This window comes from Aspergillus sclerotioniger (assembly GCF_003184525.1).
Source record: "Aspergillus sclerotioniger CBS 115572 chromosome Unknown BO94scaffold_7, whole genome shotgun sequence".
Classification (NCBI taxonomy): domain Eukaryota; kingdom Fungi; phylum Ascomycota; class Eurotiomycetes; order Eurotiales; family Aspergillaceae; genus Aspergillus; species Aspergillus sclerotioniger.
The window spans coordinates 1,134,233-1,147,104 of NW_020290997.1; the positions used below are offsets into that span (position 1 = coordinate 1,134,233).

The following is a 12,872-nucleotide window of genomic DNA, read 5'->3' on the forward strand; positions in this document are numbered from 1 at the left end:
CAGATTGGGGTTGTCGCGCAACTCCGCCGCCTCCTCTGCAACCTGTCTGCGCAGGAGGGCCAACCGTTCGGTCTCTCGTTTCTTAAGATACTCCTGTCGAGAACGCAACCGAAGGTCGGGCATGACAGCCGCTCGAGCAGAAGTGTTATCCGCCAACTCCCGTCGCCGCGCGGCCTCGCCAGCCTTGGTCCGGTCCTCAACAATCTTCTTAGATTTGGTATCGTCCTTCTTGGAAAGCCGTTTCGCAAACTCATCTCGTTCCTCGAGGTCTCGTCTCCGCTCCAGCTCCTTCTTTGTCTCTGGATCCAGGTCCGCGGAGGCGTTCGACCGAGGTGATGCAGACCCGTCTTCCAGCCGGGTCCGTTTTGAAGGTGACTCTTCAAAGTCACCCGCCTGCTCATCCTCCTCATATAGCTCGTCCTCGGGGATTTCCTCATCCCCCCAGCGATCGTCAAAGTCATCCATATCTCGCTGACGCAGCTTCTTGGACCGGGGACGGTCGCGCGATTCCTCTTCCCGACTGCGATCGCGTTTGCGGCTCTCATCTTTCACCCAGCGACTGCGACCACTCTCCCCATCTTTGATGTTGCGCCCGCTACTCCGATCTTTATCTCTGCGTCTCCGTCTCTCCCGTTCCGCCTCGATATTCACCGGACCCAACGAACCTCGAGTCTCTGGTACGTCATCCTCCATCTCCAGCAACCGATATTTCTTCTTTGACACGGCATCACTACGCTCCTTGCCTGGCACATTGGCGCTGCTGGCGCTGCTGACACTGGGCCCGGTCTTCGCGCCCGCGCCAACGCGCCTGTAGAGTTCCCCGCAGAATGAGCCAATGTCACCCGAGCTTCCGTCCAGGAAAGGAAGCAGTTTATCTTGCAATGAGGCGGCTGATTTGGCAGAGCTGGCGGTGGCAAGCACGAAGTCGACGACGGTAGGGTCTGACGCGTTCGTCAGGCGGAGGAGAGAATCCGACACGAATACTCTATGGTCCATGATGCAAAGGAAAGCGATCGGCGAGATCTTCTCGGTCGTGGGGTAGTGAACGACAGTAGGATATGCGGCAATAACTGTATTCTAGCGGATTTCAAGGTTCTGATATTCAGTGAGACTCCCAGCCAGTGCACTTGCGTGATAAGGCTTTCAGATCGAATCGCACATCGTCGCCACGTTCCGGAGCAAGAGCTAGCGCCAGCAGGGAGTGGAAGTTGTCGAATGGACGAAGCAGTAAACGCGACCGTAGGCGTGGCTAGAGAGGGAGTTGGCAAGGTTGCGGAGAGGAAGAAGCAGCAGCTTCCGCCAAGACCGACGGCCGGTGGCGGGCCTCTCCTCTCCGTCTTCTAGTCTCATATATCTATCCCCGTCCAGTCTACGGTGTAGTTCACAGAGCAGTACTATTGGCAACGGTCATGGGTCATTGGGTCATTCTTGCCCGTCCAATCCAAATGTACATTTCAAGATCTAATTCACAAGCATTATCCTGTTCTCAAGCCGGCTTGATCACATCGAGGCGGTTTTCGGTCTGCCCAGGACATATAGAGAAGGGTAGGGTGAAACAATAGGAAAAGGCAACAGCACAGGCAGAGAGAATAAATGGAGCACAAGAACACAGGTTTGAAGAGAAAGGCTCACGCCAAGGATATTTAATACATAGACATCTAGAGATAGGGTGGTAGTAGTGGTCATCAAACACCCCCAGGTGCACAAGCAGGAACTACTCCAGTCCCTCGAGGCACCCTCCAACAAAGGAAATCAGACATCAATAAAACAAGGTGGAGATCGTGGCAAACGAAGATGGGAATCACTGGCGAGCAAAGATGGTAGGCATAAACGACGTGTCGCCTCAAGTCATCCCGATTCGCGAGGATACGATCAGGCAGAAGACATAGGTACATTGAGAAAGGAGGGAAACGCGACTGGGACGCAAAAGAAAGCCTATCATCATCGCTAAATCAACGGGTCATGGTAACAAAAGAAATCTTCTGAGGAATGAGTGGACAACCATCCCTCCATGGGACTAGCATCGTCTCATCGGTCGTAGCAACATCGTCCGAGTCATGAAGGATGGTCGGTAAAATCATCCCGATCACATCAAGGTCATCGAGAGTAAAGGAGCATTAATATCAAAAGTTCGGATCTCCGCATAAACGCCGTCATTAGATGGTATTGTAAAGGAAAGCGCCAACTCCGTCCAAATGCACTAGATATGGTAAGTCGTGGTGATTAAACATCGATCATCTCGGCGTCTTCCGCTAGAACCTCATCGGCAGGACCCCAGTTGCCTTCATAGACGGTGGCCCCGGCCCGACGCCGACGGGCAACAAATTGGACCCCGAACGTTTCTAGCACTTGGTCTGCAGTGGGCCGATCGAGCGGTTCGGGGGAGATCATCCATCGCACGACCTTGTCCAAAGCCTGGTCGTGACCAGCGTCGACCATGAAGCTAGGAGGATCGACGAGCTCTCCGATCTGGGCCAGAGAGGTCGGATTCCGCTTGCTGAATGAGCGAACTCCAAGGAAACTATCCGTCCCGAAATCATCATCTCCAAAGTCCGAGGCACATAGCTCTTCGAACGATGGTTCTTCCGAGACGGGGTTACCGGACGCATCGCGGAAAATGCTGGTCTCGAAGCTCCAAGTCAGGCTGGGAATATCGCTCATGTCTCCATTGCGGAGCTTTTGCCATGAAAGACCATTGTCAGGCAGCTCAACATTCCCGGCAATCTCGAACATGATGAGACCTAGCGAGAATATGTCCGCTGGTTTGTCAAAGCGGCCCATCAGGATCTCTGGTCCAATATATTCCCGGTCTCCTTCACCTTCGATTCCGTCTTCTGCTGGCCAGCGTGCAGCCATGCCGAAATCAGCAATCTTAAGTACACCCTCGAAAGTGATCAGAATGTTGGCTGGCTTGAGATCGAGGTGGATGAAGCCCATGTCATGGATATGTTTTAAACCCTGCCATGGCGGTTAGCACAACTCCGCATTTTTCGTGAAAGCCAGCTTCCATCAGGAGTTAGAACCTACCATCGATAGCTCCAACAAAATCTTCCAGATCCGAAAATCGTCTAGCCTTGCCTTGAGCCCAACTTGTGCAAGGAAGACATCCAGGCTACCTTCCTCGCAAAATTCCGTCTGAATGTAGAGGTGGCCATTGTCCTCCCAACTGTTCATGAAAGAAATGACGTGGTCCAAGTTTGTAAGCGACTTGAGTATGTCTACCTCACGAATGCGGCGTTCGCGGTCCTTGAGCCCCGAATATGGCTGCTTTGACTTCTTGACAGCCCAGACCTGTTCCGGTTGCACTTTGGGAGAATACAGTTTGCCAGAGAATAGGGACGGCATTGATGATTCATGGGGCTCAGCAACACGGTAGACTTGCGAAAATTCACCAGTGCCAACAAGCTCGACCCGTTCAAATCGTGAAGTCAAACTGGGATCGACATCTGGCGCATGATATCCGGCCAACGGAAGACTAGGCCGTTTTCCAGATTGGAAAGAGTCACGAGGGCCAGTGGGAGTTGCTGGCAAGTTAGAATTGAAATCGGGCTTAATTGACTGCTGATCGTTGGAGATTGAAAGGCCACTAGGGTCGGGAAAGAAATGGTCTTGAGGCGTGCGTGGAGAGCCACGTTGGAACCTGTCGTGTAAGGGACTTGAAGTGGTGCCCTTGGCCTCCGCCAATCTCTCAAGAGAGGCAATCTGCGAGACCTGCGGCGGATAAGTTCGAGAAGGGAAAAAGGTTTGCTTCGTGGGAGTTGGTGGAAAGTCACATTCGCTCAGTGGTTGACTATTGTGGCGGCCACAGGGCGATTGCGAAGGTAACACTTCATCGCCATCAATACTAGCAAAGCTGCCGCGTCGAGAGACCTCGGGCCGGTTGAAAGAGCTTCCAAAGATGCCCATGCCTCGTGCAAAGGGACCGGATTTGGGGCGCGTGCTAGGAGGATTGAAGGGCGACGGGGGTATCGTGTCCGACTGTCGAACTAAACCTGACATTTCCAAGGGCCGCTCTGGCGGGATTCTTCCGGCCGTGGGGAAGAGGTTAATGGGCCGTTTGCATGGGGTATCGGGCATATTTTTGCTAAATCCTAGCGTATTCTGAGAATCTTCGGCGTTGCGGTTTTTCTTAGATATAAGACCGGTCGACATGAATGCTGCTGGGAGAGGCTTGACTAGTTTGTAGTTCTCTGGAGTGGCGAAGGAGTCGATGGAAGATGTCGAATCCTCGCGGTTGAGATGCCGCACTGGGGCAGGCCGAGCGGTCCCCGCAGGAAGAGATTTGGAGAAGTTGAAGATCCCTCTTGGACGATCACCCTTGTGAATGGGTTCATGGGTAGGGGAGTCGTCTGCAAGGCTTGAACTAGAGGAGGACTGCGTGATTGTTCTGGACAGGGGGTGGGCAGCTGGACGGGAGTGTTCGGCATTGTTCATTGTCGACGCAAACAATGGGCTACCAGGCGATGGGCGTGATACGAATGGGCTGTCCCGGCTTGGCTGGAAAAGACTGTGATCCAGAGGCATGCGAGGTCCAATAGTGAGAGGGGTTCCACTGTCTGTGAACTCGGACGTATCGTCCATGGCCTTCGCCCGGGCAAAAAGGGAGCGGTCACTCTGGCGCTGTTGGAGAGTGGACCTTCGTAGAGAAGAGGATCGTTTGGGAATGGTGGCAAACGGGCTGAACGAGGTGTTTGTGGTAGGGAAGGAGGGCGTGGTAGTCTCTGGGGAGGTCTCGACTGGAGACTCATCGGCAGCGTTCGGTGGGACTTCGTTGTCGAATATGCTGAACTCGCCCGTCAAGTTTGCCGCATGGACGCTTCGCCTCTTCGCCGATGGACTGCCGCGAGACACCCGATCTAGATTCATAATCCCATCGCTTCGTTTCAGCGGGCTAACCGTGGCATATGAGCCGAACGTTCCACTCCGCCGCTTCTCGATTCGAGAGAGGGCGGGGCGGGGCCCTAAGGTAGGTTCCGTGCACGCGGGTGTGTCAGTTGGACAAGTCTCTCCAGCCACGTTGTCGGATTGAATAAGGCCAGGTGTTGTGGGTGTGTTCTCCACGCCTGGTATTGTTGGGGTTGACTGCGCAGGCTTTGCATTGCCTTGATCTGTAGATATGTTTAGAGCACGCTTGACGGGGCTCCTCGGAGACGTCCGCACACGGCGCATCGTTGGCCTCGTAATTTTGCCACTTGGGTGATACGGGACTGCGAATGGAGACTGATGAGAAGAGCTAGGGAAAAGCACGAAGTTGCTCTGAGTGGATCTTCGTGAAGGTGACAAGGGAGACGAGATGTATGGTGTTGTTTTAGACGGCGAGTGGTTCCGAGAAGCAAGCAATGAGAAGTTAGAACTCTTCGACGGCGAGCGGGACAATGACCGACGCAGTTGTCGGATGGCCGAGTTCGCATCCATATGGTGAATGCTCGTGTGCGAGGGTAGGTGTAGTGTGCCACCCGCATCGCGGTGCGGCGAAAATGTCGCAACCATAATCGGAGCCAGTCTGTAGAATGAACACTAAGATGGAAGGTCTCGAGGCTGTTCAGGTGAGGCCGGGCTAACTTGACCAGTCACTGGTGGGTTGTATTGTGATGTGATCAGGTAGACAAGGGGAGAGGCGGTACACAATGACCTCAGCTCTCGATGGTCGTACAAAAAAACAGACTGGCAAAGTGTGTGTGAGAGTGTGGCGGTGTTTTCCTCCTGTCGCTCTAGCCAGAAATGAAGTCGGAAGTTGTTGTTGACCGCAGTGGAATGCTAGGAAAGTAAGGCTCCGCGCCGGTGGTAGGGTCCAGCCAAAACAAGTCAGTAATGCGAAACGAAAGATGGCTGCACATCACCAGCCTATTCCGAGACCGCGGGGGGCTTCGAATGCGCTTAGTGAAGCCTCCATACACCTCAAGAGAGGGTGGGAGAGGGCAAGCACAAGCGGCACTCTTCGCGCTCTGAGGCACGGGGCCACGCGCCTGAAACACGCAATGTCTTTCGGGCCTCCGCAGCGTCGCTCGGCGCCTAAGGCGATACCGATCGATAAGGAAGAATGTTTCAGAGTGACAACACAGGCGTCAAAACAAGCAGGCGCGACGCGCGACAATGCAGCAGCGACAGGAACGAGGACACGGGGCGCGACAAGGGCGACGCGAGAAATTCCAAGACAGCGACTAACTGCAAGTGATGCGCAGAAGGAGGTATCGGGTTGCAGAGAGGGACGCGAGAGGGATGATTTTGATTTGATAGAAGGGCACCGGCAGCAGCAAGATTCGCCTCCCTTCCGTCTCCCTTTCTTCCTTTAAAACCTGAATGACTGGGCTCCTCCGGCAGAGGGACCGGCAGCGCAAGGGGTGACGCGATGGGACCCCAAAAAAAGCACCAGACAGCCACGCGAAGGAGGGGAGTCGAGACGAAGAAAGGGATGGGAGGTGGTGGATAGTGGTGGAGATGGTGGGAGATAGATGGGCGGCGGCCGGACGGAGGGGCTGGCGATGGGACGGAAGTTGCGGTATGCAGAGCCAGCCTTCAATAATGATGGATCAATCGTCCGAGGGATTTCCCTTACGGGAGCAGAGTTTCGACGGTTAAGGTTGGGGGGTGGGTGGATAGTCGATGGCTAGAGGACCGGCGATGGTGGAGAGATACTGGGAGACAGGCAGGTAGGCAGGTAGTAGGCAGGAAAAAAAGAAGCGAGTGAACATAGTGGTCAGTAGGTAGGTAGTCACGACTACTGCTACTAAGGCCTGCTAGTCTACTGGGTTAAGGATTCTATCGCCTGCCCTTGAGTGGTTCAGGTTCAGGTACCCAGCCAGTTGGAAGGCCTTCTCGCCGCCAATCCGCGAGCGTGGGCCTCGATGTTTCTGTCGCACGCGCGACTCTCGCGTCGTTTTGTTGTTGTTTGCCCCGCTCCTTCGGGTTTAGTGCCGGGAGCGTCACGCGTAAGTTGCAAGTTGTAGGTAAGGCCCCCTCTTCCCCCAGGGTTCCCCGTGGATCATACGATACGTACGAAGTACCGCGTTTCCATACACGCCCTACACCCTCTACGCTTACTTTATCAGCGAATTCCCTACATTCAGTTGACATCAGCAGTGGTTGATTTTGACCAACCTGCTCATCAAGGATGATACTTCTCTCCAGGATAGCATGGTTGTCTGTCGTCATGATACCTGAGCTGGTGGTACTATATAAATGATGACTCAAGAATGAACGTGGCGATGATGATGACGATGACTCCGACGGATTAATCGCCTGTAATAAATGCCTTTTCTTCCCATTACCAGATTTCGGTTCCATTTCCCGGCGCCCCTCCCCAATCGCCAACAATATCATATCGATAATGTTGATAAGGACACGCGGGGGAGCCGGATCAACTCATTATCCCACTCCCTTGCATGTGCACCAAAATAATATCTTGGTTCATCCCGGCGACTAGGAGATGCTTAAGTTTAGAGACCAACTTAAACGGCCCTGCTACTGATTCTGGTCTTGTAAATATTTATCGTTTTCATGAAAGCGAAAGTGATGGCGGTGGCAAAGATCTGGGCCAGAGTTTATCGCTCCTTTTTTTTCCCTTTCCTATCCTATTTTCTCTTCTTTCCAATTTCCCCTCCATCTAATGTGACGCTTTGGTCAGGCACCAGGCGGCTCGGGGCCTCGGGCATGTTTTTGGGTTCCCACGCCCCATCTTCTCGTGCTTCCACAATCCTTCTAGTATCCCTTCAAGCGCTTACTGGGTACTCCGTAACCCGTACGTACAGTTACACAGTAGATAGTAGTTAGTCAAAGTGACATAAACATGCCAGCCTTACCTAGATATTAGGGTAGCCAATGTCTCAGGCACTCAATGTCAGCCACGCCGTCCGGCTCTTCTAGTCCCAACGCCAATGCCCGACTTCAACCCTACAAACCCCTCAGCTCCACGTGTCGTCCCTGATTGTCGACGTGTCCAGATCGAGTATCTCTGACGTAGGAGATTCCCCGTCATACATTGTAGATCACAGATAGATTCCCGGATAATCCGTTTTCCTCAGACTGATACATGCCAACAGCCCCCCCCCTTCCTTTAGCACCATACGTCATCAGCTACTCGGTCAATAGCCTTGACGCACCCCGAATATGATGGATAACATCATTCTTCTTGAGACACAGCCTATCCCCCACACGATCTTCCCCTAGATCGCCCGCTTCCGAACTCTAGCGCCTGGAAGGATGAAACGGTCTCGTTGCCTCAGGCGATCTAAGGTCAATGCTCTGATGATCATGTCTGTTTTTTGGGGTAGCAACTGTAAAGCGCTGTTGTCTGAGTCCTTGGTGAGGTGTCTCTGCTTCTTTGGGGGGGGGAGGGAGTATTTCCTCTCTCTAACATCGGAGGGTGCTGGACCATGCAAATAACCAGTGTCAATAGAGGCGCATAGGCTGTAACTCGTTAGACCACCAATATATATAGTCACCTATTCAGCAACAACACAAGGGGCCTTTACCAAAGTCAGGTCCCTGTAACCAGTTCCCAGCAAGCTTCACTTTGTACTTCAGTTGCTGTGAGCTCTTGCAATAATTGAGCCGATCCAAGCTATTGGTTCAACCCTTGATTCGATTTATTGGGACACCATCCATCCCTCGAAACCCAATCGGCATGACTCAGCAAGGCCTGCTGCCCCAACCAACCAGGTAATAATGTTCGGTTCAGAGATAACGCATGTATTGAGCCCACCCCTTACGCCACACCTTTAATCTTGTCTGCAGCCAGCTTGGCCGTTTATTGGAGTGATCCATTCATATCTCTTTCGGTACCTAGTCCAGTTACCCAAATTTAATCTTGTTGCCCTCAATTTGCATCGCCGCGCCTATCGTTGGCAAAATATGACATGTCCCATCAGTATCTGAGGCTGTGCCACTCTCGACTTTGCTGCACGGGATATACACTAGTATTGGTTGCTTACTTGGAAATATCATTCCAGCCACCCTGATTTTCGAAAGACCTCCGTGGCTTGGCCTTTTTGAAAAGCGGGCTGCCAACTTTCCCATTGATGCGTCCACTCAACTCGGACATCTGTGAGACACTGTGGAAATCTGCTCATAGTAGCTGTGAAACAATTCTTTTGGCCTTTTTGAGACTACTGTCACCGCATTGTGCATCATTGTGCATTGTCTATTAACAAGCAATCGATCCAGCTGGGCGGCTATTACAACAATAGTCCGTCCTGCGACCGCCATAAAAGACCATTCATCAAGCTCAACCTGGCTTGGCTTACCTAGGCTATTCCGTAGCCTGCCGGCCACATTGACAAGGGCATAATGATCATTACTGATTTATAAAGGGACAATGTTGAGTATAGGTGCGTGACAGGAGGGTGCTTGGAAAGCAGTCCGATAGCGAGGACAGCTTGACTTCCTCAGGCTGTCACTGTTAGCACTAATTTGAACACCTTATTTGTGTTAACTCATAATAAAGGATTAATACGGTTTTATGGAGGCCGGTATTGCACATCATGGTCCTCGACTGTCGATATGTTATGAACTAAGCCATGGCTGGTGATAAGGCCCAATGGCACCATAGCAAGCAGTAGTCCAACTAACAAATGTCGCATAGCTGCACGTGTTCCAAGAATTACTTCCCAGAAGAGCTTTCTTCCATAGGTAAGGGAATGCATCTTCTCCCTATTTGCCACGGATGTTGGATGTCAACATGACTACCTCCAGAAGTATCACCTGATATATACAAGAAATCATGTATCTCAACCAAGGCAGAAAGATAGATTGCATGATAGATCGTACATCATGTATACAGAGCATCGAAATTGTTCAACCATGACAGATATGCGAAAAGCTGAAAGGCAACCAATGCTCCGCTACCTCCGAAGCATGCATCCACGTACCCTATGTGAAATGATAAATGTACCGATGTCTGCCTTTATGAGCCATCTTTAGAAGAACTTTGTCGCTTAATCATTGGATCTCAGTCTCCAGGGTGGGAGCAGTATACAGCAAGGGGACTGGAATACATGGGCTCGCACAGCGCGTGTATCACCCATCCGGACGTAGATTTGCATCAGAAGAGCAGGAGGACTCAGGTTGAAGGGTGTTCAGATCCTCGGGGATATACCTTGATAAGAATAAGGCTGACTTTGAGTTGCCGAACGTGAACCCTTAACTGATACCGGGTCCATGGTATTCGGCCTGCAGGAAACCTGCAACATGCAGCTAGCTCATTTGAGCGACTGTTTCGGAGGCGATACCGAGGCATCCCATTCCCTCCCCCGCTCATCTGAAGACAGGCAGGATCGGTCACTTGATCCATTACTTTAAGTTGTTCTTTCCAGTTTACTCATGACCCAGATAGCACCGGGGTAGTAAAGCCATTGAAAACCGCACTTCATCAGATACTCAACTAATCTTAAAATAAGCAAGGATAATACTAACATCACTATGAGTAAAAAGCTTTTGGAAGAAATATGTTCACGTAATGGCTTCACGATTGCTTGGCGACCTTGAGAATGCTTCACTGAGTCCTACGAGGTTATCAGCCGGCTGTAATAATTGTACCGGGGGAACATTCTGATCCCTCCGAGGAGTCCCAAGGGCTACTACAAACTATAAAGTGATGAAGCCAACTCTGTATCTGTGACTGAAGGCTCTGGGCCTACTCAGGCGAGCACCGCATACCCATCACTACAGCCACATTCTTCAAATATCAGAGACTACTAGATGTGCCGAGCAGATCCCGGAAGGACTTAGCTTTGGCACCGACATCAGTCGATGATATTTCGAGCGACTTCTTGAATACCATTCGTCTCATTGGTTTCTGTATGCGAGACCTAACAGAAGAACATGCAGAAGCCATTCGAAGGGGAGAGACCGGATACATTTGCTTTGGTGATTCACGATATGCATCACGCAGTGAACACTTGCAAGGCTCTGGATAGCATTGCGCCTCGTATCCGTTGTGACAGAGAGTTGAAAGTCTCCGGTGACAGATCGGCTTTGGTTGACTGCCTGTTACAACGCGAATGATACTCGCCATAAGCAAAAGAGAAAACACAACAATAGAGGCGCTTCAGAAGAGCGATCAGACTGTTATGGAGTCATCAAGCTGCACCCACCTAGAAATCTATGGCTATGGTTATCACTTGGTGAAGGGTGAAAAGATGAGTGAAACAATCTATCGTGCGGGGGCATGACCAGTCAGGGGTCAGGGAATTTAAGTAGGATTGAGGGAGCGTCAGCTAACCTTACGCCATTCGAGCAGGCCAAAGCGGTCAAGGGTCTATGTATTATCTTACAGCTAGATTAGTATGGATTCTTCATTCAAGGTGCAGGAGTAGGAGGTATACTGTCCAACCTACCTAGCAACATGAGGGTACCCAACATGAAATGATTGGTGATTCCATTGCATGAGCCAACCAACGCTTAGACAGTTATAATTCCAAAGTCAAAGCATGGGGGTAAATAGGCGGGTCCTCAGCAGTACCTAGGAGTACCTAGTAGTAGTGCCTAATAGATGGTGAGGGGTCACTGCATCCGGGTGGACAGATGAATAGATCGACCCCGTCCATGGTCACGAAGAATGGCCCAACAAGCAAGAAGCAAGAAAAGGGAAAAGGGACATGCGGAGAGTTAGTCGTACTAGCTGAGACAAGGGCTGGAATAGGTCGACCAGCAAAGGTTTGGGACAGATCAACTGGTAGCGGCGTCGCCTTGGTCCTTTGATGAGACCAGAGCGATGAGTGCGGTATCTAGGTGGGGGAGTAGTGGGCATGATCTCGTCGTCTCGTCGTGTTGTCGTCTCGCTGTCTCGCGGTCTCGCTAAACAATCCTTGCCCATATTTGAGTCCAAAAGGAGGGGTACTTTGCGGCGGGGTAACAAAGCCATCCATTAAGAATGGTCTCGTTTGTAATGCCAGGCCACGCTCAGTCGCATATTAGGTACCTAACAGGAGATGTCTGTACCTAAGGTGGGCAGCACGTGCTTGTGGGGCTAGATGGATAATGATGCGCAAGGACTCCGTGATGTTAGTGAAACTGTGGTTGAAGGTGCTAACCCCGAGGATCAAGCCAGCTCCGGGTCCTAGTTACAAGCACATGGGGTTCTCGCTATGGACGAGATAGAAGATATATCCTACCTTATTCTCCAGCCAACATGTTTTATGCTTCTTTTTGTAGAAACGGGAGGATTTATAGACTAGATATGCTTGCACTTCGTATTCCCTTGGTGTGGGGGCGATGGAGGGGCGGGTTTCTCCTGCGAACTATAAGCCGTTCTAGGGAACACCGGTGCAGAAATCAAGGCAGGCGTAGACCGTCCGAACTTGGGAGGGCATCGAATAGCCAGAGTAGATTAGCAATCCATGCCATTTGGTAGGCCCAAGTAGCACTGGGGGAAAACCAATCAAATCCAGGCTGGACCTGAGATTGACCACCGTCCGGGCATCTAGGACCCAGTAGCAAGGATAGGGCGGAACCATCGGTCACTCTTGCTTCGATGATTAGCCATTGCGACCCCTTGGGGAATCCAGGCGGGAGGCTCTCGAGGGGAAGGATCGCAGTCAATTGTCACAAGAACATGTTGCATCCAGTACAGATTGGGATCTTGCATGCAGAAGTGGGACACTGAGTCTATGCGACAACTCCTGTCGAGGCCGGCTAGTCAGCGAAACTTAGCCATGGATCGCCAACATGGAAGAGCAGCGGGAAATATTTCCACTGCATGGAGTAGTCCCTGGAGGTTCGAACACTCTGGGCCCCTCGTGACCATTGAGGATCGGTGAGGAAGAGTGGTGTGAATGCCTGAGCAGCACTTAGGTATTGTATGTATTGTAAGTATTGCTTGATGCCAGGGAAAGCTTGATTGGTAGGTACCATGGATGTACCTCTGAACACAACTG

The 12,872-nt window shown here is 51.6% G+C and overlaps 2 protein-coding genes across 2 annotated transcripts; one reads left to right on the top strand and one right to left on the bottom strand.

Annotated features, from left to right (window-relative positions):
* Window positions 1–2,059: 2,059 nt before the first annotated feature.
* BO94DRAFT_372030 (tyrosine protein kinase SWE1) lies at window positions 2,060–5,657 on the bottom strand. The gene is made up of 2 exons (XM_025607214.1): window positions 3,028–5,657; window positions 2,060–2,958 (listed from the first exon to the last, which is right to left on the bottom strand). Exons 1-2 carry the CDS (start codon window positions 5,488–5,490, stop codon window positions 2,224–2,226), a joined length of 3,198 nt encoding a protein of 1,065 aa, XP_025470099.1. The 5' UTR covers window positions 5,491–5,657; the 3' UTR covers window positions 2,060–2,223.
* Window positions 5,658–6,372, top strand: BO94DRAFT_372021 (uncharacterized protein). Its single transcript, XM_025607213.1, has one exon. The coding sequence runs from the start codon at window positions 5,826–5,828 to the stop codon at window positions 6,291–6,293; it is 468 nt and encodes a 155-aa protein (XP_025470100.1). The 5' UTR covers window positions 5,658–5,825; the 3' UTR covers window positions 6,294–6,372.
* The last annotated feature ends 6,500 nt before the right edge of the window (window positions 6,373–12,872 follow it).